The sequence below is a fragment of the Diadema antillarum genome, unplaced genomic scaffold, assembly GCF_040938485.1.
Source record: "Diadema antillarum isolate AM-2024a unplaced genomic scaffold, OU_Dant_1.0 seq00000217_RagTag, whole genome shotgun sequence".
In the NCBI taxonomy this organism is placed as follows: Eukaryota; Metazoa; Echinodermata; class Echinoidea; order Diadematoida; family Diadematidae; genus Diadema; species Diadema antillarum.
Window position 1 is genome coordinate 169,937 of NW_027271272.1, and position 21,515 is coordinate 191,451.

The window sequence follows — 21,515 nt, forward strand, 5'->3', positions numbered from 1 at the left end:
TTCTTCTTCTTCTTCTTTCTTCTTCTTCTTCTTTTTCTTTTCTTCTTTTTTTCCCCCGTTTTTTCGTTTTTGGCGCCCCCGGGGAGTGGCGCCCGGGGCACGTGCCCCCCTTGCCCCCCCCCTAGATACGCCACTGGACCCATCTGCCCATCGTCGCGTTACCCTCACAACGTCGCAATGAACAAAACCAAAGACAATTTGTTTTCTCCTGAAATGCTCTAGGGACATCTTTAAAATATCCTAGTTTTCATGTATTTGAAGTGCAACTTCACTCCACTTTTAAATTTGACTGTAACAAAGCAAAATCGGACGAACAGTTTGACAGAACTTCGTCAAAATCGGATGTAATTAGAAATTGTTTTACATCTTTCGCTTTACTTAGCACACAAAAACTGTTAGCAGAAAGTGCAGTCCCTTTCCCTCCAGAAAAGGTAATGTTGTTTAAGTTATGACAAGATGTCAATAGTTTAGATGACGAAAAGATAAGTTGAGTTTTGAGTTGGGTTTATTTTGTTTAACCACGGTAAAACAGCTTGCAATCAGGTATAAGCTGGTTTTTCAGCAAGGCCGTGAAAATGATAAACAAAATAAAAACACAGAAAATCATACAATGAAGAGAATTCAGCTTAAAAAACACAAAAATAATCAAGTTAAACCAAATCCAAAACACAAGAAGAGAGAAAAAAAAGTTACTTAGTATAAGTATACAGATAGATAACAATGCTAAAACAAACATTACACCGAACAGTATAGTTACTAACATTGTGGAAAAAAAATTAACATGATCATGTCGATTATACTTTTTTATACTAAATCTATTTTATGTCAAAAAAGGAAGATGTGCGATAAGGACATCACTATCTTTTCTAATTTTGATATGTAGTTTCTAACAAATGTGTCAGTCATTTGTGAAAAACGCTTTGTTAAATAAAAATAAAATTAAAATCCTACACGTTATGTAACCGTCTTGTAGTTTGTGTTTCAATTTGGACGACACCTGTAACATTGTCTTCATTTGATATTTATTTTTATTCATTAAAGCCAATTTGAAGATGTTGTGGCATTGCAGGTTAGGCACATTTGTTAAAATTTCACAGCCCCATAATTAATTCGAAACTTTTGATGATAAAGTGTTGTAAGTTGTACCCTGTTTAGAGGCCTGGGGTCAGGAATATCTGATACCACGTGCTTTGTCAAGCATTTATGCCCACGAGTCATAAACACATTACCTGTCAATGAAACAAGATAGTAAAAAAAAAATCATTTAAGTTACAGTTACATATTTTGGGTAAAAAGATAAAAAAAGATTCTGTTGATGTTAAAGACAGAATTCATAAAAAATTCGTTATGTATTTTCCATTCACATTGATGAGTGCCCCTTTCACTGAAAAGAAAAACCAGAGGGAGAGGGAAAAAAACCCAGTGATTTTCCAAAGGAATCCACCAATAACATACAAAGGTATAAAAGGTTATATAACAAATACAGATTATATAAAAATGAATAGGTCCCTACATGTACACGAAAAAGAAAAAATATGTAAGGTGTTTACAAAAGGACATTTTACTCCATGCAAATGTCATTGTTTCGCGTGCAGCAGTAGTCTTTGAAAGAGTGGTGGCTTTGTATTCTGTTTTACCATTCCGTAGAGATGGGCAAATAATCGAATGCTGTAAACTTTACCTTTCCATCAACCAAACACAGGACTGAAATTTACAGAACGGTCTGAGATTGTTGACATAATGTTGTTGAGTGATTTTTTCTAAGATTTACAGTTTGTTCAAACGCCAAACCCTTGAAAAAAAAGCAGTTGCAGGTGGGCAGTATAGAGTTATGTCTCAGTCTGTTAACTCGTTTGATGTAACGATAAAGCTTTGCATGTCCAAGACTTTCCAATCAAATGTTCGAGTAGTGGACACGTCAATTTTCCCCCGAAAATAACTTTGCTATAAAGATGACTAGAAATCGATCGCAGCATTGACCGATAGAGATACTGAAATATACCAATTGTCCTTACACATCTCGTAGGTATCTCTTTCTTTCTTTAGTTTTTTGTATTCTTTAAGGAGGTATATATGTGACTAAACACTAGTGACAAAACAGAATTGATTTCTAATCAGGAAAAACTCATTAATCTTTCTTTACTTTCTTCATTTTTTTTTTCAAATATGTGAGTGCAATAAATTTATATTTGTAAAGATTTTATCAAACTAAAGGGCAAAACATTTACTCCATCCAAAACATACTACTCGTAACTTTTCCAGAATAAAAAAAGCCTTGAAATCTTCAAGTCTAACGTAAACACACGCACACACACACAGACACACACACACAGACACACACACACATGTATGTATGTATATATATATGTATATATATATATACATATATATACATATATATATATTATATATATATATACATATAATATATATATTATTGATATATAAAGATATATGCAGATACGTATATACATACGAATTTAAGAGATTAATAGCAAAACGCTTTCTCCATCTGATAGAGCAAAATAAAACCTTTCCAATGGTGTTTCACTTTTGGCATAACAAAAACTATACTTTGAATTATGATTATATTTTTCTGATATTTTCAAAAGGTTTAATCGCAAATATCTCAAATTTCAAGAATGGAGTTAACTCATATTGCCATGAAACTCTTTTATTTTAGGCGCATCATGCATACGTCATGCGTCAAAGTCATCCCTTTACAATCTTTTCCTCCACATTTTTTTTTGAGAATTCTGCATATAATAATAATTCTCGACGATACCTCTTAACTTTGGTATGACACATCATAGAAGTAAAATGTTGACGCATAAGTTAATAATAGATAGCAGGTTATTGACGACATCAAATTTTAAGATAGTCAATTAAGGTAAGAGATCTCTGTAAATAAATCAAAGTCTTCCTAAATTTACCGACATGTTAACATTGACATGCAGTGTGTTACAGAGAGATAAACATCTGGTGACTCAAAAGTTTCGGCCTGCTTAGGACCACTACCTCAAAACTAGATCAACTTTATTACCATAAAGTTTGTAATTTTCAAAAGCTGGATTGAGAAAAAGAACATGTTAATAATATAGCATAATTACGTGAAAATCAAATCAAATCAAATAAGAATTGATTATTATCAAGGACTCATCGGGACTTTAACTTACCGACTTCGATACTCAACGTGAGCGTCGCCGGCCGCGATTAACGCCAGGAGTAGCAGAGAGAAAATTGCACGACCCATGTTTTGGTTTTTTGGTTTCCTGACTTTGCCAACGTCCTCCGTTTCCCGGACGCCTCGGAGAAAGGCCCAGGGGTGGTGAGGAGACAAGTCTCTTTGGGATGCCGTCCCAAAGTCAAAGACTTCCAACAGACACCTGTCGCTCAGAACTTCGGGATCCCCACCACAGGAGCAAGAAGGGAAACACTGGGAGACTTGGCGCGCTCTCTCTGAAATCAGAGTCAGAGAGCGGCATAAACGATTTCCGAAGCCACCCTGCTCTTTTTATAAGCATGCACCTACCCCCTCGCTATATGCCACTTGAAGCGCGAAGTGACTTTACGGGAGAGAGAGGGAGGGAGAGATGGAGGGGGGCACTAAATAAAGTTTACTTTAGATGAGTACTCAGAGACTTTGGTTTTGTGGAGGGGTGAGGAAAAAATAGTGTTCAAATACCGGTAGTAGAGTTTGTCGACGAGTTAGACCCTTATCGGTAACTAGGTAATTATGTTGATTTGGCTTGTTAACCTAACGGGAGCTTACAAGGTCTTACAAATGTCTTGATTACTGGTATTTCGTCAATGGGTATCGAGGGAGATTGGGGAAAACCTTAAACAAACTCGTGGATATTTCTTCTTCCTTTGCATTTTATGATTGTTCCGACTGCTCAACCCACGATGTGGAGAATTACCCCAGCTCGCAAAAATCTCCACGGTCTAAACACATCAACAATGATATCTCTACATTGCTACAAGATTTTTCATATAAATTAATTGTCAATCTGTTATTTTTTTTTTCATTTTCCAAGATAAGAAAACACCTATATACAACAATTTGATAGATGTACAATTACGACAATATGTTATACAGAAAAGAAATACATATACACGAACACCCAAAGCTAGTTCAAGTAAAACAAAAGAAATTATAAAACAGCCATGAGATGAAAAGAAAATTATGTGTCTGTAGAAGCGACGCCAAAAAAAAAAAAATGTTCTCTTTTCCTGAAATTGGAAAGTTTTTCCCCCATTGTTTATACTTCTGTTCTGTACATAGAGAACAACAAATTAACACCTTTTTATAAAGAGATAATTCAAATTATATAATTAAGTTATATGATTATCATCCAAGTTATACATTCAAGGTATACATAAATAAGTTATTATTTAAGTTATGTTATTTAAAATGAATAAAAATATGTAACATACTTATTTTGTTGGTAGGCCTACATTGTTAAATCAACTGCCGAGATCATGCATTGTGTTCGAAGAGGAAAAAGAATTTTAGAAAATGCATCTGACTGCATATCAAACTTTCTAAAAGGTCTTCTTGTGATTGGGTAAAAGTTCAACTGACTTGCATGTCTCTCCCTCCAAGCTCCTCCCCCTTGTTCCTTATTGACCCGTGCATGATTAATCACACTTGTCACGTAGGAGAACTGGAACGAGAGGGAAAGAGAAAGAGAGAGTATAGAGGCAGCTTTAGCACGTGTCTAGTGAGATATTCACCAATCAGAGACGAGAAAAGACATCATATCTCATTTCTCATCTCTGATTGGTCAATGTGATCTCATCGTATATCGATAATAAAAAGCAGCAAAAGTAAAAAGCCAACAAAAAAAAATATACCAATTGACCCACGATGCGATCACTTATTTATTTACTTGTGCAATCAATATTTATCCTTTTGTTTTTGATCATTAACCGTGTGTCCTTGAAAAAACAAGTGGAGAAACGCTTCATATTTACATTCAGCACTTCAAGTTGGTTGGGTGGGGCTTTTCTTTGCCCAGTCAAAACCTAAATGAGTATTGCACCACCATATAGCAATACTATTCTAATATGAATAAACACGTACAAAATCTCTGCAGAAAGTTCAGGAAAACTTTAAAGGCTTTTATGATTAATATGATCATTGCATTTTTAACCCCCCTCATCTTTACCACTACGCAAGGGCTATCAACATTGTACTAACAATATTGTAGACATGGTTGAATGGGTAAATTATCAGCTCCAAAACAGTTAAAGCAGAAGGTTAACAAAGAATTTTGTTTCATTTACTCATATCAATTTGTACATCCTCACAAATTTGTTTATTTTCTGCTCTCATCAAAATGTTCTTTATGCCATTCTCACTCATTTTTGTCGATATCAAATTACGTTCTAATTATTGATTTTGCTCATTTGTATGTCTTTTATGTTGTGTTCAATCAGCCTTAGGCCTATTTGTTGTTGTTTTTTTATTCTTGAACCTGTTATTGTTTGGTCTTGATTCGGTTTTGTAAATTCTTGTGCCCGGCCTCGCTGAAAAGCAGCTTTAAAGCTGAGAGCTGTGTTGAAATAAATATAAATCAAATAACAAAAATATCTTCTTACTACCAGGTATCACTTTTATACTACTTGCGTCACAATGTCGTTATTTATAATTCCCATGAAACACAGGTGAGCTGTTAAATGTCTGATACATTCAGTTTTGTTGCCGTCAGTATTGTAAAGCTGAGCAAAAACAAAAAGATGATAAAAATATGTTTTTCAAAGGGGAAAAGGAAGGAAAATCTGTTTCACTCATTGTGTTTAAGACGCCACGAGAAGACTCTCTAATCATCCTATAGTATCAATGATAAAGTTCTCCGACATGACTGGGCAAAAGGATATAGTATAGTCAGTAGTTATTCCGGACTATGTCAGTGACCAAAGACAAATTCATACTGACCATTAAGTAAACAGGGTGCTATACCTTCCACCCTCACCTCCTCCTCCCCCCCCCCCCCCCCCCCCCCACACACACACAGAACAAAACAAAAATCTTCTCTTCATCATTTGGAATAAAAGTTGACAGGAGGCTCTGGGTAAAATTAATTTGGCTCTTCAAACTTTGCGTGCTATAACAGGTGTCTGGCGAGGGAAATATTGATTATATCCCCATTATTTGCAGCCAGCGACCCGTTTAACAAGCATCTGACATTTTGTGCATGACTGTTCGTGATGACACTCCAGTCGTCAAGTATTAAAACGATATGACAGAATAAATTCTCTCTAGGAATCAAAACAACAAATGAAGCCACAGTTGCGTCATCAAAAGATCAACAGAACTCACAAAACACCAACTTGGCTTGAATTTTTACAGTTTTGCATATCAAGGTGTAAGCTGACCAATAATGATCATGGAGAATGTCCATGACAAAGGCCTGACGCAGCTGCATTCATTTGGGTTATCAATTTAGGGTTTTATTCTTTTCTCTCTTTTTTATTGGGGGGGGGGAGGTGGGATGGGTGGATCTGTTATCATGTTCGTTTTGAGATGATAAATATTGTAATTTGTCTATTTTCTTTTTCTCTTTGTTTTAAGTCCACTAACTTTGATGGGTTGACGGTACAATAAGAGTCCTCTTAAGTCTGAATAAACTGTTTGTGGGAATGTTTTTGTTGTCGATGAACAGTAACAAACTGTGCATAAGAATATACATTAAATTTTATACAACATACATTTTTTTTTGAATGCTTTGATAACTAAGTGGATTTGGCGCATTTTTATATATATCTTTTTTTTTTCATTCACTTATTCTCCAACACACGTCTCCACATTCCAGAGATTTATTTTTGATTATTTGTTTGTTTGTGTGTTTAGATGACAAAGTCGATGATAATGATAATGATAATGACGGTAATAGCATTTTAACTACAACAAAAATAAGCACTATTTGAAGGATAGATAACAAAAAATGCTCCAAACTAACTTAACGTTGGAAATATGACCAATTTCGAAAGGGAACATGCATTACAGGTACCCATCGATATATTTTGACATAGATTCATGAAGGGGAAGGTATTTTACCATGCTGAAACGTGTTACATGTTTGCAACATGAATTACTTTTCATTGATCACTGACATGTATTCACGAGCGCCAGTGACTGTAAACTGTAATACTCATATATCCCGAATTCATGATGGATCGGTACACGAGCAAACTGCAAAAGTTCTAGTGATATCAATTCATTACCTTCACGTTGAGCTGTCTTCCAGAGCAATATGCAGTATATTTTGCACCGGTGATGTTCGTTTTTCCGAAGATTCGTTATTCTGAAACACACAAATTCCGTACCTAAACTTAGATATTCGTTAATCTGAAGATGAAAAAGAGTTCATCAATCCGAACATTGTATTTAGTGACATTATTCGGTATTCCGAAAGTACTTTAATCAGAAATTGAAATAGGATTCGTTATTTCTATGGATCATCAATCCGAAAATGAAATAAGGTTCGTACTAATACGAAAATGATGAAAAAGGTGCGTACCAGCGAACCTTATGGACGAAAGAATCTTTCAAATATCGAACTGTAGTCGTTTTGCTCATAATGACGTGGCAGACATGCAATTGGTTTAATAGTTTAACCTTTTAAAGACGACATTTTAACCGATTGTCATGATATCTATGAAGAGGAATTGCCTACAACAACAATACTATGCCGGTTCAATGAATGAAGATAGATTTGTTTATGAAACCAATGGGGAAAAAAAGGAAAATCGGTCCCAAACTTATGCATTTTCAAAGTTTGGGTTACTTCCTTTGCTTTAGTATGAGAAGAAAACTCTACGAGTTTTCGTGACACAATCACTAGGGTAACAAAAGTACAGCGTTGTTGAGAAAAATATATATAACGAACTTTCTTGCGGACACAGAAAGATCACTTGATCCAGCTCCTCTAAATAAGGCTGGGGAAATAATATTTGCCTCAACATGTCACAATTCTTAGTTGAGAGTGTGCGCTCTTTTCACGCACTGACTAAAAATTTGCAAAATTATCTTGGTAAAATTTGTTATCAATTTTGTTGTACTGCCGTGACGTCACAGATCATTGTAGAGCTTAAGAGAGGGGCAGCACATGGAATCAATCGAGACTTAAAGGTTTTAAGTTGTTGTCCAATTTCAGCTGTTTGTGAATTACTATTAAAGGTTTATGCATTTAGCTAATCCACATATAAAAGTTTGAGAAAAATTCTCAAAAAGTCTTTCCTTTAGAATTCGGTTTTGAATTTCATTCTGAAAGTTCCTCGAATTTCGGAACTACCAAAAGAACACACTTTCTTATTGACCATCTCATGGAATTTCTAAAATATATGATGAACATCGTTTAGTGAACATGGTGAATATGGCTGTATGGGGGATTTCTACTGCAATAATCATTCTTCGTTTTGTTCATTTTCCCATGATCAACGATGACCTATTACGTGAATACGTCTCTTTGACCCCCCCCCCCCCCCATCCTCATCTCAATCTCTCAATAGATCTTGGCAATTATTTTTAACTTTATGTTCTGCGTTCCTCCTCTGAACAAGCTGTTTGATGAATTTCTGCTTGTTCTCAGTTAGACTGTACACCAGTGATAACATACAACCAAACACACAACCTCGATAGTAATTATAAGATGAGGGAAATCGTAAATGGTTTTTTTTTTTTTTTTCTAATCTCGACCAGCCTAAACTGACTAGCTTTCGGTAAATACGATATGTCAGGTGATCCAAAGAATTTCATGTACCTTTATCCCGAACTATCCTCGCAGAGAATAGTATTTACATGTGTTTATACAGGACCAAGTTTTTGGAATCAATAAAGTGATGATCTAAAAAATGCACTACCAAGTCTTGCTGTATTTAAACGATAATTAAAGACGGTTTTGTTCGGTTTTCAGATAATTATCATGATTATGTTTTGTTTTTGCTGTTTTTTTTTATCAGCTTGTGTGCATAATTTATTTGATGTAAATTCCCATGCGAATGCCAGTGGATATTGTCTGGCGATAGCTCTGCGTGTGCTTCCTCTTCATCAGTCCTCCTTCCTTCCTTCCTTTCTTCCTTCCTTCCTTCCTTCATTTATTCCTTCATTCCTTCATTCATTCATTCATTCGTTCATTCATTCATTCATTCATTCTTTCTTTCTTTCTTTCTTTCTTTCTTTTTTTTTCTTTCTTTCTTTCTTTCTTTCTTTCTCTCTCTGCCCCTTCCCATTGTCTCTTGTTTTTTGTCCTGGCTACATCTTTATTTCCTCGAGAGTCTGTGTGCCTGCGTGTGTGCTTCCGATACTTTACATATTTTCTTCTTTTTTTAAGTTCAGTTTTATTGGGTGGCCCACATCTCTACAAGCTTGCCTTTTTGCGTAGAGCATTTCTTTTCCATTAATACAGTGAACAATTATTTTGAACAGTTTCATACATGTTTGTTTATAATCATATTTTTGTATTGCATTGTTTGTTTGTCTTTGTAATTGCATCGAGAAAATAAGAGATGTTGGAAATAAAGATTGATTTTAACTGGATTTAATGTATCAATAACCCTTTGCTTTGTGTCCTCAATTTCAACAATTTGCCCCCATGCCAAAGATGAGATGAGCTAAATTCAGAATAATTTATTGATAGTGATTGACGATCATAGCGTCAAAATGTACTTATAAAAAGAGGGGAGCGGGGACAACGGGACATCTTTTAAAAGTCAAAGGGAACACGAATCGCGCTTTGCTCGAAATGTCGCCACTCGAAACTGGAGTGACTGCCAGATATTTCAAATGAAAAACAATCTTTAAAAAGAAATAAGTGATGGCATTTCCGACCTGATGTGGATCGTAGTGTTTACTTACACATCACGCGTTCGACGAATGCTCTTCCAACATCCTCGACACATAGCTGGGTATTAAGCAATCAGATGTGCACTTGTTTGTTTTTCTTCTGCAGTGTTTATTTTCTCTTTCATGTTATCACTCCAAGTCTGTTGCTATGGCTACTAGACTTCTAACCAATGGCAAGTGTCCTGTGCTGACGTTATCGTGGTGTAAAAACTGCACGAACCATCAGATTTTGTTGTATGCTTGTTATGTGCCTCTCTCTACTTATGTATACTGTACATATCATATTGCATATACTATACAGTATTTGTATATATATAATATATGCATATATATATATATATATATATATATATATATATATATATATATCCCTTACATTTCACCCTACCCTCCCCTCCCAGCTCCCTCCGATGTTCAGATAATATACGGACGAACGTTTTAGACTCATATGTAACTTCAAGATTTTGCATTGAATTTTCTTCACGTCGACATACTGATGTTAGTACACTGAGTTTGATTTGCGTGACAGTTTGGTGCAGTGTATGTGTGTGCTTGTGTGTGTGTGTGTGTGTATGTGTGTGTGTGTGTGTGTGTGTGTGTGTGTGTGTGTGTGTGTGTGTGTGTGTGTGTGTGTGTGTGTGTATGAATGAATCTGTAAACTCTTTGCAGCTACGCATTTGCTTGATCAAGCAGCCTAAGCATTTAAAGTGGAATTAGAATAGTCGCCATTCTGTGTGCGTGTGTGTGCGTGTGTGTGTGTGTGTGTGTGTGTGTGTGTATGTGCGTGTGTGTGTGTGTGTGTGTGTGTGTGTGTGTGTGTGTGTGTGTCAAATGTTTCTTAGTGAATATGATTTTGATATCATTGAACGAAAATCAAATACAGGGTACAAAAAGTGTATGCTTGTGTGGTGTCTACAAGTGTCTGTGTGGTATCTGTGTGTTTGGGTGGGAGGTTGAATAAAGTAAACTATGCGTAGGAGTACGATATTGTGAGTAGCGTTTGCTACTTGAGTCCGTCATGCCTTCCAGATGTATAGTTTACACGTGTGTCGACATGTTAAGTCTGTCCTCTTTCCAAATTTCAGGGCATTGCTCTCACTCACACAGCAGCATTCTCATAAGCTTCAGCGCAAATTCCGAAACATTTTTTTTTAATTCCATAAAATACTCTGTTTTATTTTCCATCGCATTATGCAAATACATCATGATATCGACATTGTTCAAGTATTGGCGAAAATCTTGTCACTTCATACAATGAAACAACTTTACTTTACTATAATCAAGAAAAAAAAAATACACTCCCGTCAATGAAGCGCAATGATAAGGCAAATTCACGATGTATACTACTCACAAAGCTCTGTTAGGATCGAGCATTGGTTAATGGTATTCTCATTGTACTCAGTAATGATTAACGTGTCATGGTACATGTATAAAATATATTTTCTTATCCGTTCTACACGACTGCATATCATAGTAATCTACTCAATAATTGCTGGCCTTTACTGGAGCTGGATAGCATTAAATATAATATGTATAATATCTATTTTATGTACAAGAGAAGAAAATAAGAGCCCAGAATGAGTTAAAACATCAGTTTAAGAGTAATAACATACTATGTAACTGGCGGCGTAATGTATTTACAGATACAAAGTAGGTGGCCGAAACCATGAAAATACAATTGAAGACCTGAATATAAGAACGACCCAAGTCCAATTTTTGGCCAAATTCAGTTTTACATGGGAAATTGTAGCTTATGCATGGACTCATCTTGTGTATAAATGATAAATCCTAATTACCCCCGGAAGTGCCTGAAATTTATGAGTTAAATCTTATATGAATGTAAAAATGAAGGACTTGGGTCATTCTTACATTCATATTATAGCGCCCTCTCTCGTCCTTCTCTCATCTCTATTGACAGCAGAATATCATGTATATGAATCAAAGAACGACCCAAGTCCATCACACAAAATGGCCTCTCCACAATTAATGTAAATGTTAATTGTCATGATAATATAATTATGTTCTAATTTGTATATACAATGTTGCCTTCCCATCACACTTAAATAGAATATTATTGGACAAATAAAAAAGATATGAAGTTTTTTTAAGTTTCCTCGAAATGGTCTTCCATGGACTTGGGTCGTTCTTGTATTCATATACTCAATTATGACGTCATGGCAAACGTGGCAATCAAGAACAACAAAAAGTAATAACACATCTACCGCATTATCATGGGCACTGTTAAATTGGGGTGAGACATAAAAAGATGAAAGGACACAAAAGAGCACAGTGATAAAACCTCAAAAAAAAATCAAGGGCAAATTATTGATCAGCTGTTAATCTGACCCCAACTGAAAGCTAGCTTCCATTTTGAGTTACACAGTTGTGATTAAATGCAACTTTGAAGGAAACATACAGCATTGTTGTTACTGCATTCATTTATGCCATTCCGATCGCAAATAATGTCCAGTTTTATCATAACGATGCATAGGGGTCATCCCACAAGGCCAACACCCACGAGTCACGCGGCCCACGAGTTTGACATTGAAAAAAGGTCCATGAGTCATACAGCCCACGAGTCATACAGCCCTTGAGCTCGACACTAGGCATAAAAGGCCCGTGAATCCCTGGGTAGGCATATAAAGGCCCACGAGTTCGACACTAATAAACAAACAAGGCCCGCTAGTATAGACTCAAGGCGGAAACACATTATGCCCCGTAATGTCGGTCTCATGGGCCTTTTTTGCTTAGTTTCGAACTCGTGGGCCTTGTTTGCCTCAACTGTCGAACTCATGGGCTTTATTCGCCTACCCTGGGATTCATGGGCCTTTTATGCCTAGTGTCGAGCTCCATGGGCTTTATGACTCGTTGGCTGTATGACTCGTGGGCTGTAATTAAACACACAACTACGTATGCCTCCTAAAAACAAAATTAAATGGAAAAAAAAATGAGTGTTTTCGTGTCCATGAAAGAGGTATAAGAGTGTGTGCACGCAAACTAAAAAAGGGACAAAATCACATACTGGTAAACGACAATATCCCAATACAAATGAATGTAAATGTGAATTTATGATACAATTTTGTATTACATCATTAAGTTGCATTCTATACATCTTTGAAGTGATAACAACTTTTTGCTTTTCTCGTAAAGGCCTCTGCATGGACATACATTAATGATAAGAAGGAAAGGGTAAAATTAACAATCTGGGCACTGGCACAACTTCCTAGCTTAATAAATTGATACTCTGCTTTGATTCAAATGTTTTCAAATTGGGAGGCTGAGGTTCCTTTAACTCTAGCCTACTACATAATGGCTGGCTGACTCTGGAAATCTCATGAATATGCATGAGCGTACAATAAAAAATGTAATACTGTATTGATGCCGTAAAAAAGGAAAGATTTTAAAATAGAGTATAACACGAGTATTTTGATATGACCATTATATATAACAGCCTGCTGCACATAATCATGAATTGCAGTAGCGGAACATATGAATATATTTACATCAGGAAAAAATAGATCTACTATATTGTACAAAAGCTAATGCACAGTTCAATATAAGACCTACCGAACAAGTATGTGAGAGACATGTTGTGATTGATGTGCAGTTTTACATCTCTACAGTTTTTCTTCTTCCTGTCATTTTTTTTTCAAATTTGCATATAATTATACTATTTCCGGCAGCGCTAAACAGCATGGCATGGCAGCAGACTACATGTAATTACTCACTAGACAATTGGCTTTGTTTACTTGAGGCAGAACATTCTATATATGTAAACACATCTTAATGTCTCAGGCATAAATTGACATTTTGCAATGCCCACTTCTCTGCTCATCATAATAGCATTCAACAATTTTTTTTTACACCTGCATTGTTCAAGAGCAGTTGAATAGGATAGGAAGAAGGGGAAAACGAATGACGTTCCTATGCTTGTTCATTCAGCTCTTTCTCTTTGTACACCTCAACATCAATCTGCACGCACAAATATATTTTTCATTTGTAAAGTAATATTCCTCTGATATAATAATCTGTGCCATTAAAGAAAAGATAATCCATGCAAATATCATAACCTCATTCTTTGATTATCAAAAAAAAAATCCATTCAAAATGTTACAGGTTGAGATATTTTAAGCATAATTATTTTGTAACTGTTTCTTTGTTTACTGTCTGTCTGTCTGTCTGTCTGTCTGTCTGTCTGTCTGTCTTCTTTCTTCTGTTTTTTTGTTTTTGTTTTTGTTTTGTTTTGTTTTTTTGGAAAGGGGGGGGGTAGGGCAGAGGAGGGTGATCTTGGGAGTTGTACAAACTGTATGTGTGTTCACACCTATATGCAAGAATATGATAAATTTCCTTTATTTCTATAGATAATTTGATAAACAGGCCACAGTGCACATTTGGTCATGGAGGGTGCAACATACAGTAAAACAATAAAAACAAACACTCTACATATATATTCAAAGCTTCAGCACTAAGTTTACACACACATACACACATAAACAATATCTATGAGGGAGTCTGACATGCAGGGATCTCGGAAATGAAGATGTATCATTTAAAAAAACAAAACAAAACAAAAAACAAAAACAAGAAGATACTGTGCCATCACCATGAAGATTTTTTTTTTCATTCTGCCTTATAATACAACAAAGTCCAATACAGTGCAATTGAAAGTTGAATGTGGTAAGATGTGGCACAGTTGATGTGGGAAAGATTGGGGTTTCCTACGCACCGCCGGCTTTTACTGGTTGTTATAGCAACAATTCATCATGCTATGCATTATCACTCTTTGCTGGCCACAAAATGATAACAAGATACCATAAGCCTACACTAAGGAAAAGATTATTTGATACAGTTTGAGATGAATGCTGTGAATCCCATGAAGAATATCAGCAGTAGTACGCCAAGGGCCTAAAAATTAGATCAATGAAAGACAACCTAGGACTATTCAATCCATAAGAAACTCCAAGCTTACTAGAAATCATATGGTACATAATTTCCTGATACTTTTGGTTTGAGCATTTTCCATGTAACACTGCAGCTCTAAATCTTTGCAAAGAAGGAACCAAGTTGCTGTAAAAGTGACCCATGACTATTCAATCCATAAGAAACTCCAAGCTTACTAGAAATCATATGTGACCCTGCACCTCAAAACAAACAAAAAGTCGCCAGACATGAATTTTTAGTTAAGACCATATTCTGAAAGAGCAGACTTTAAGCTTTAAAATGATGTATAACTCAATCCAAATGGACTCTCGTAACCTACCTACATATCGGAAAGAAAGTACACACTCTTGATAAGTGTGTATTGAAAAAAGAGGCTCTGAAGAAAAGGGTCTATTCAAGCGCTTAATCTTTACCAAGCGTTCTAGCTGTGCGATGAATGGAACAAACAACAGGATGATAAACCACCAGAGCAATGGAGGGATTATCAGATTAAGCTGAATTTATACATGCCTTATCAACAGATTCTGTTGATGATCAACGCCAACTTTCAAAGCAGTAGCATCATACCTTCTAAAAATATTGGAGTTGAAAGTGATGAGCACGGACAGGGTTTTTTAAGAAATGAAACAGGACTCTTTGAGAAACCCTAATCACACTATTCTACCAAAAAGGGTTCCAGAAAATCTGCTTAAAACCCAATTTCCTTATCGTTTTATGATTCTAAACTTTAGTATAAAGTAGAAGAAGACTTGCTCTTTCAGAAAATATGAAAAAGTCAAGATTGGCTAGGTTGACCTATTTCACCTATTTTCAGCTCTCACACAAAATCAGTGCGTGCGACTTTTTGTTCGTTTTGTGATGTACGGTCACATATGGTACATAATTTCCTGATACTTTTGGTTTGAGCATTTCCATGTCACACTGCAGCTCTAAATCTTTGCAAAGAAGGAACTACTGTAAAAGTGGAAATTTTCGCAGTGTTGAAATTTTCTCGCAACCAGAAAATAGCGCGAAAATAAAAGTATGTGAGTATTTTTGCTTGCCATATGTTCCCGTACCTACTGTCTTGATTCTGTGGAATTAAAAACATGTGAAACTCGTCTTTCTGGGATGAGCGCGAAAAATTAGTTGCGCAAAAATATGCACTTTTACAGTAGTACAAGAGAGCTTTCAAAAGGGATGCAGAGCATTTTCCTCAGCAGGTTGTGGACTTTGCAACCTTCTGCTTCTAAAATGGTGTAGAGAGGATCAACCTGAAAGTGGGTTGAAGACCACTTCCTGTAATCATCATACTTTGGTTTAATGCAAGAAGGTATGGCATCTTGAGAGAGAAAAAAAGCAAACTAAAAGGCCGGAATTCACGAAGGTAGTACAATCTTTGTCCATGGTTTAAACCATGGACAAAGACCGTAGTTTTGTATGAGGTGCCAAGTGTCGCATGGCCTATTTCGTTACCAAATCAGTCATTTTGTTGACGAAATGGCCTACGAAATTGTATTTCGTTATGAGATGTTAACATTTCATTGACGAAATGATCATTTTGTTAACAAAATGGTCATTTTGTCGACGAAATGACTGATTTCGTTTAAAAAATAGGCCATGCGACACTTGGCGCCCCATACAAAACTATGGTCTTTGTTCATGGTTTAACCCTAAAAAGACTGGGCTATTTTGGTAGCTCAAAAGACTGGGGGGGGGGGGGGGGCCTCAAGGGCCCCCCCTAAGATCTCGGCCGTAGATCGCGCGATTGCCGCGGAACTTTGCACAATGGTAGTGTGCGATGTAATCTACAAGATGGTGTTTTTAAATTTTAGAAAATAGTCTTCTTTTATTTTATTTTGATTAATGATAATTTATGCGAGAAATCAGAATCTTTCATCTAAATCAGTAAATAAAGCTCCAAAAGTGCTCATTTTTGGTATAATTATTCTTTGTGGCATTCTTAGCAAATGTACTTGAAAAAAAATTTGGTATCAAAATTAATTTCTTATTTATTTTATTGTTTCATGAATTTCTTATGTATTTCTTTGTTTTTTCGACCTTTTGTTTTTGTTGCTTTTTGTAACAAAATTTGTCACAGACACTTTTTGAAGCATAATACTCCTAAAACAAACTAATTTTAGCCATTGAGAGTAAAAATAAGCATATTTATATGAACCATGCGAAAAAACTCAATTTGCATTGACTTTGTACACAAAATCACATTTTTTAGCCATTTTTGGCCTCACGTGCATGTACAAAAAGTCATGTAACTTCAGAACCGTACCCCCGGGCATCACAAATTTGGTGTCAAAATGTGCGGGAAACTCAAAAGAAAAAAGTCATGGAGCATCGCAGCGAGAGCATTGCGTGTTGCGGAGTAATCGTGCGAAATGTCGAGGGGGGGGCCTCCGAGGCCCCCCCCCCCCCCCCCCCCCAGTGTAGTTAGGGTTAAACCATGGACAAAGATCGTATCACCTTCATGAATTCGGGCCAAAGTGTTTGCCTACTGAAATGGCATTCGGATATGGTGGAGATATCATAAAAGGGTGAAAGAATAAATGTTCAGTTTTGCACCACAACATTATGAAATGGGTTCAAAAATGTAGCCACTCAAAAGTGCTGAAATAAGTCATGTGTTCGCTTTTCATTTTCTTTATGCTAACATGCAAGGGCGTGCAAAGAGTGTGCAATGAAAAAAACATGACAGCATGGTGTGTTATCCTATAGCACATTACCGAAAAACGATAACTGAACGCTCACTGCTGTCACAATGCAAACTTAATAGCAGTGTGCACTCAGTCAGTTGTTACAAGCACGTATCGCACTCTCAATCGCTTATTTCTGTATTAAAACAACTTCCAGTTTGTGTAGCAAATGTTTGGAGCGAGCATCTTTGGATATCTTCGCACTTGTTCTCATGCTGTTCTCTTGTTCTCAATTCTACATAAAGCTGACTCGTATTAACCCATAAAGATACATAGAAAATCTTGTCAGTTTTAGACCCATTTTATAAAACAAATAATGCACAGGTTTAAGTTTGTGACCTAAATGGAGATGCGGCTCACTCTCGGGTATTCACAATGTCATGCAACATGAACTCGGCTGTGCTTCCTGCATGTTGTATCATTGTAAATACTCCCGAGTGCGCTGCATCTCCACTGACGCACTCTAACCCGTGCATTATCAGTATTCTAACAGATTGGCAAAGATTATTCAGTGGAACCATAAGGGATTGCAGTGTTCACAAACACTGTGTGAAGAGCTGAGTTGTGCATCTCATCTTGCCATCTGGTATCACTGGCAGTCAGGACCCGCCCACTACTTCTACACAGAGGTCAACATTCTGGGGGGTCACTGCCGAGTTCAAAGGTCATCTTCTCCGATGCCCTCAAAGATCTCATTCTCGACTGTCGCTGATGCCCCCGGCGATCTGTTCGACGCGGCTGCATTGTGGAGTTTGTCCTGCGTGGGGGGTGAGTAGAGGGGGAGTTACAAAGTTTTACTAGTCTATTTCATACAAGTGTGCAGATGATGCAATGTTATACCTAACTCTCATGAATGGGGACCTTCCACAGTTTTAGCAAAAGACATATTGCGAAGTTTCGTAAAAGTCTAAACTGCGTTATGCAAGAAAAGTCGAAAAGACATGCCTTATTGGAAATTAAATCCTATTCATGCTGTGTTGTCATCTGGCAGTATGGAAATGACAAAAAGTTCTACCTAGAAGTTGAAAATTGTTGTAGGGAAATTATTCATTTTACTCTTGGAGGGGAATGAAATATATACATGATATGATGCGACAATTGACATCAGCTCTGGAGAAAATGTTTTACTGATACATGAGAGATAATGAGGTATGCTAATCAAATTTACCCTTCTAGTGCTATATATGTGACACATGTTAGACAATACTGTGCTTGAACATATCCAAAGTGTGTTTGTTTAAATGTGATAAGAAATTCACATCTGGTACCCAATTCTTCTTAAGTTTCTACTCCTACCTATCATTATCTCACCAAGTGCATCAGTTAAATACATGTTATCGTACTGCCATATGTAAAATAAATGAGTTTTCTTTAAATGTTACGTCACATACAGTGTACTCATAAACAATTTTGATGTGTAATCATGTATAAACTAACCTCAATTTGGCCTGCAGCCCGACATGGTACAAACGTAACTGATTTTAAACAATGAATGAGTGAGTGAGTAAATGAGAATGACTGAATTAATGAGTAAGTGAGTGAATGAATGAATAAATGAATGAATAAATGAATGAATGGGTGAAAGAAAAATGAACGAATGAATAAATTAATAAATTAATGCATGCATGAATGAGTGAATGAACGAATGTAATGATATACAGAGAGGAAAGAAATACTCACTGAAATCTTCTTGACTGAATCAATGGCCTTTGCAGATTTACTTGGACCTTCCTCGGTTGGGCTCTGTAAGGATATAACATGATATTAAATCATCATACATGAAAAAAAAAGAACTTAACAAAAGACTAATAAATCAAAGTATGAAGTACCTTTGATAATAGGTGGAAGGATTGGAAATAAAGGAAATAGAATTGGAAGTAAAGGAAATCTACTCATTACTTGCTAATTTGATTGGTTGAATAGATAAATAACTGTAGGACTATTTGATCAAACATATGAATAGATAACTACATATGTACATTAACTAAAGTGATAGATCGATCAATACTGAATAACTAGGAGGTGACTCTTCAAGTGCTGCTCAATATTTTTTCTTTATAGTGCTTACACCTTCTTTGCTTTTTGCAAGTATCATCATTTGACAGAGGTGTTGAAAGTTTGAGTGGCAATAACAGGACTGTGACTAACATTGAACTGAAGCTGCATCAACCTTCTTTCATTGATATCAGTGATATATTTTCAATACTTAAAATTAGTATAATTAAAGTTTTATACTATACTTTCACTAGTTGTACACCTCCTCAAGACAGAGAGCTGCAGTTTTACTGAAAGTATGCAGTTTTACTGTCTATGCATCTAAAATATATGTACCACATCTGCCAAAGACATCATAATGATCAAAAACAAGTTACAAATTTGCACGCATGGTCTCCATTGATCCAAAAAAATAATAGCTGTTATGAAACACAAAAACAAATAATTATCTGCTACATGCAAGCCCTTTAGATTCCCTCAAACTACATCCCCCAAAATGTATGATTTAAGGCATTTATGAGCATGATCAAAAAGCATTTATAAAAGCAATAGAAAAACCACTTGGGTGCTCATGTGCAGAAACAGTGACCACAAGTATGACGGCACAATATCTCTATACTGACCGATGCTCCATTGGGCAGCTCTGGTCTGACCACAGGACTTGACGTCGAGACCGATGTGATGACCTGACCATCACGACCTTTGAACTGTCTCGTTGGGCCCTTGACCCTATCTTGCGGCTGTTGAAAAGACAACAGAAATATTGGCTGCTAGAGTGTATAGGTATTTATCATGAATACTTCACATACAAACTACATGTAATGTTCACTTATTAGTCGGAAAAGCAAACTCCAATATAAACAAAAGTATACACAAAGGACTGCATAGTAGTGCAGCAGAGAGTAAGGGTTTAGGATAATATCAATTAAATGAATAATGAACCTGTTGAGGATGAGCCCTGAGTATACTTGGGCAAGTGACTACATCGGAAATGCATGTTGTAGTAAAATCAGCCGTCCTCAACAGGATAAGATTGGAATTCTGTTTTCCAGCTCTGTCAATTTGTGGGCGACAACATACTGCATTGTGCAGAACATTTTTATCATGAAACTTGACAATATCAGCATTTATATATATAGCATCTCAACTCCATGCTATGACCCTCACAGCATTGATATCAACAAAGCCCTGAAAAGCTGTCCATACATGTATGACAGTGTGAAATATTCCGGAACCAACTCAAAGCGATGCTTGTAAGTACTGGTCTTGTTCCTTCAATTGAGCACACACTTGTACATGATGAACAACAAATTTCTTATAACATTTAATCTATTATCCACGAGGATAAAAAGACATTACATTTGTGCTTGTCATCACTATCATCATCAATAAGTAACAACAAAAAAAGAGGAAACAGAGGAAAAATTGTGCTATATATGAAATTAAAGAAGAAGAGTAAGGGAATAATGTCATGCCAGTTTCAGAGCATTGCCCTCCCCCGACTTTCGGATCCTTTTGTTGTAGCGGGTCACATATAGTTCTCACTCACCCTCTTAATGTGTCCACCTTTCTTCTGCAGCAAGAGTTCGTCCACCATACTCTGTAGACACAGGCTGATGAGGATGGCCTGGTCACTACGAATGGTCACCCATTGCAGCTTGTTCTTGGACACCAGGTACTCGAAGGACAGCTCCAGCTGAGCTGGGGGCTGCGACTTTCCCTTGTCCACCACAATGGGCTCAGGACCGGACCCTTTATTTGCCTCTCGGTCAGCCTGAGGGAGAGGAAAATAAATCACATGGAAATATAAAAGACAGGAAGATGGAGAAAACTAGAGACAAAAAAAAGAAAATAATCAAAAATCAAAATTATATACCGGTACGCATTTGTGTAACTGAGTGCACAAGTGTCAAAGGTGAGTGTACAGTGTCAAAGGTCAAATGTCATAAGCATGCCGTGGATACAGCTGATGATAGCATTGTAATGGCCTTGGTTATGCTGAATACACCCAAACTCTCCTCTCGCCATTACTTGTTTTAAAC

At 36.4% G+C, this 21,515-nt stretch overlaps 2 protein-coding genes across 6 annotated transcripts in view; both read right to left on the reverse strand.

Moving 5' to 3' along the window:
* Window positions 1–3,504, reverse strand: part of LOC139729101 (uncharacterized) — a 110,979-nt gene extending 107,475 nt beyond the window's left edge. For 4 of the 5 annotated variants that reach the window (XM_071640026.1, XM_071640027.1, XM_071640028.1 and 1 more), the window contains exon 1: window positions 3,177–3,498. In XM_071640026.1, the coding sequence (XP_071496127.1) occupies window positions 3,177–3,253 (77 nt within the window). In that variant the 5' untranslated portion in view covers window positions 3,254–3,498. Of the gene's footprint in view, window positions 1–3,176 lie in introns of all 5 variants that reach the window. The other variant, XM_071640025.1, reaches the window with a different exon arrangement.
* A 14,632-nt stretch (window positions 3,505–18,136) lies between these two features.
* Window positions 18,137–21,515, reverse strand: part of LOC139729069 (sorting nexin-17-like) — a 54,413-nt gene continuing 51,034 nt past the window's right edge. Inside the window, exons 9-12 of the mRNA XM_071639996.1 lie at window positions 21,023–21,247; window positions 20,097–20,213; window positions 19,159–19,221; window positions 18,137–18,235 (exon numbers count right to left, since the gene is read on the reverse strand). Coding sequence (XP_071496097.1) covers window positions 18,137–18,235; window positions 19,159–19,221; window positions 20,097–20,213; window positions 21,023–21,247 — 504 coding nt within the window. The remainder of the gene's footprint in view (window positions 18,236–19,158; window positions 19,222–20,096; window positions 20,214–21,022; window positions 21,248–21,515) is intronic.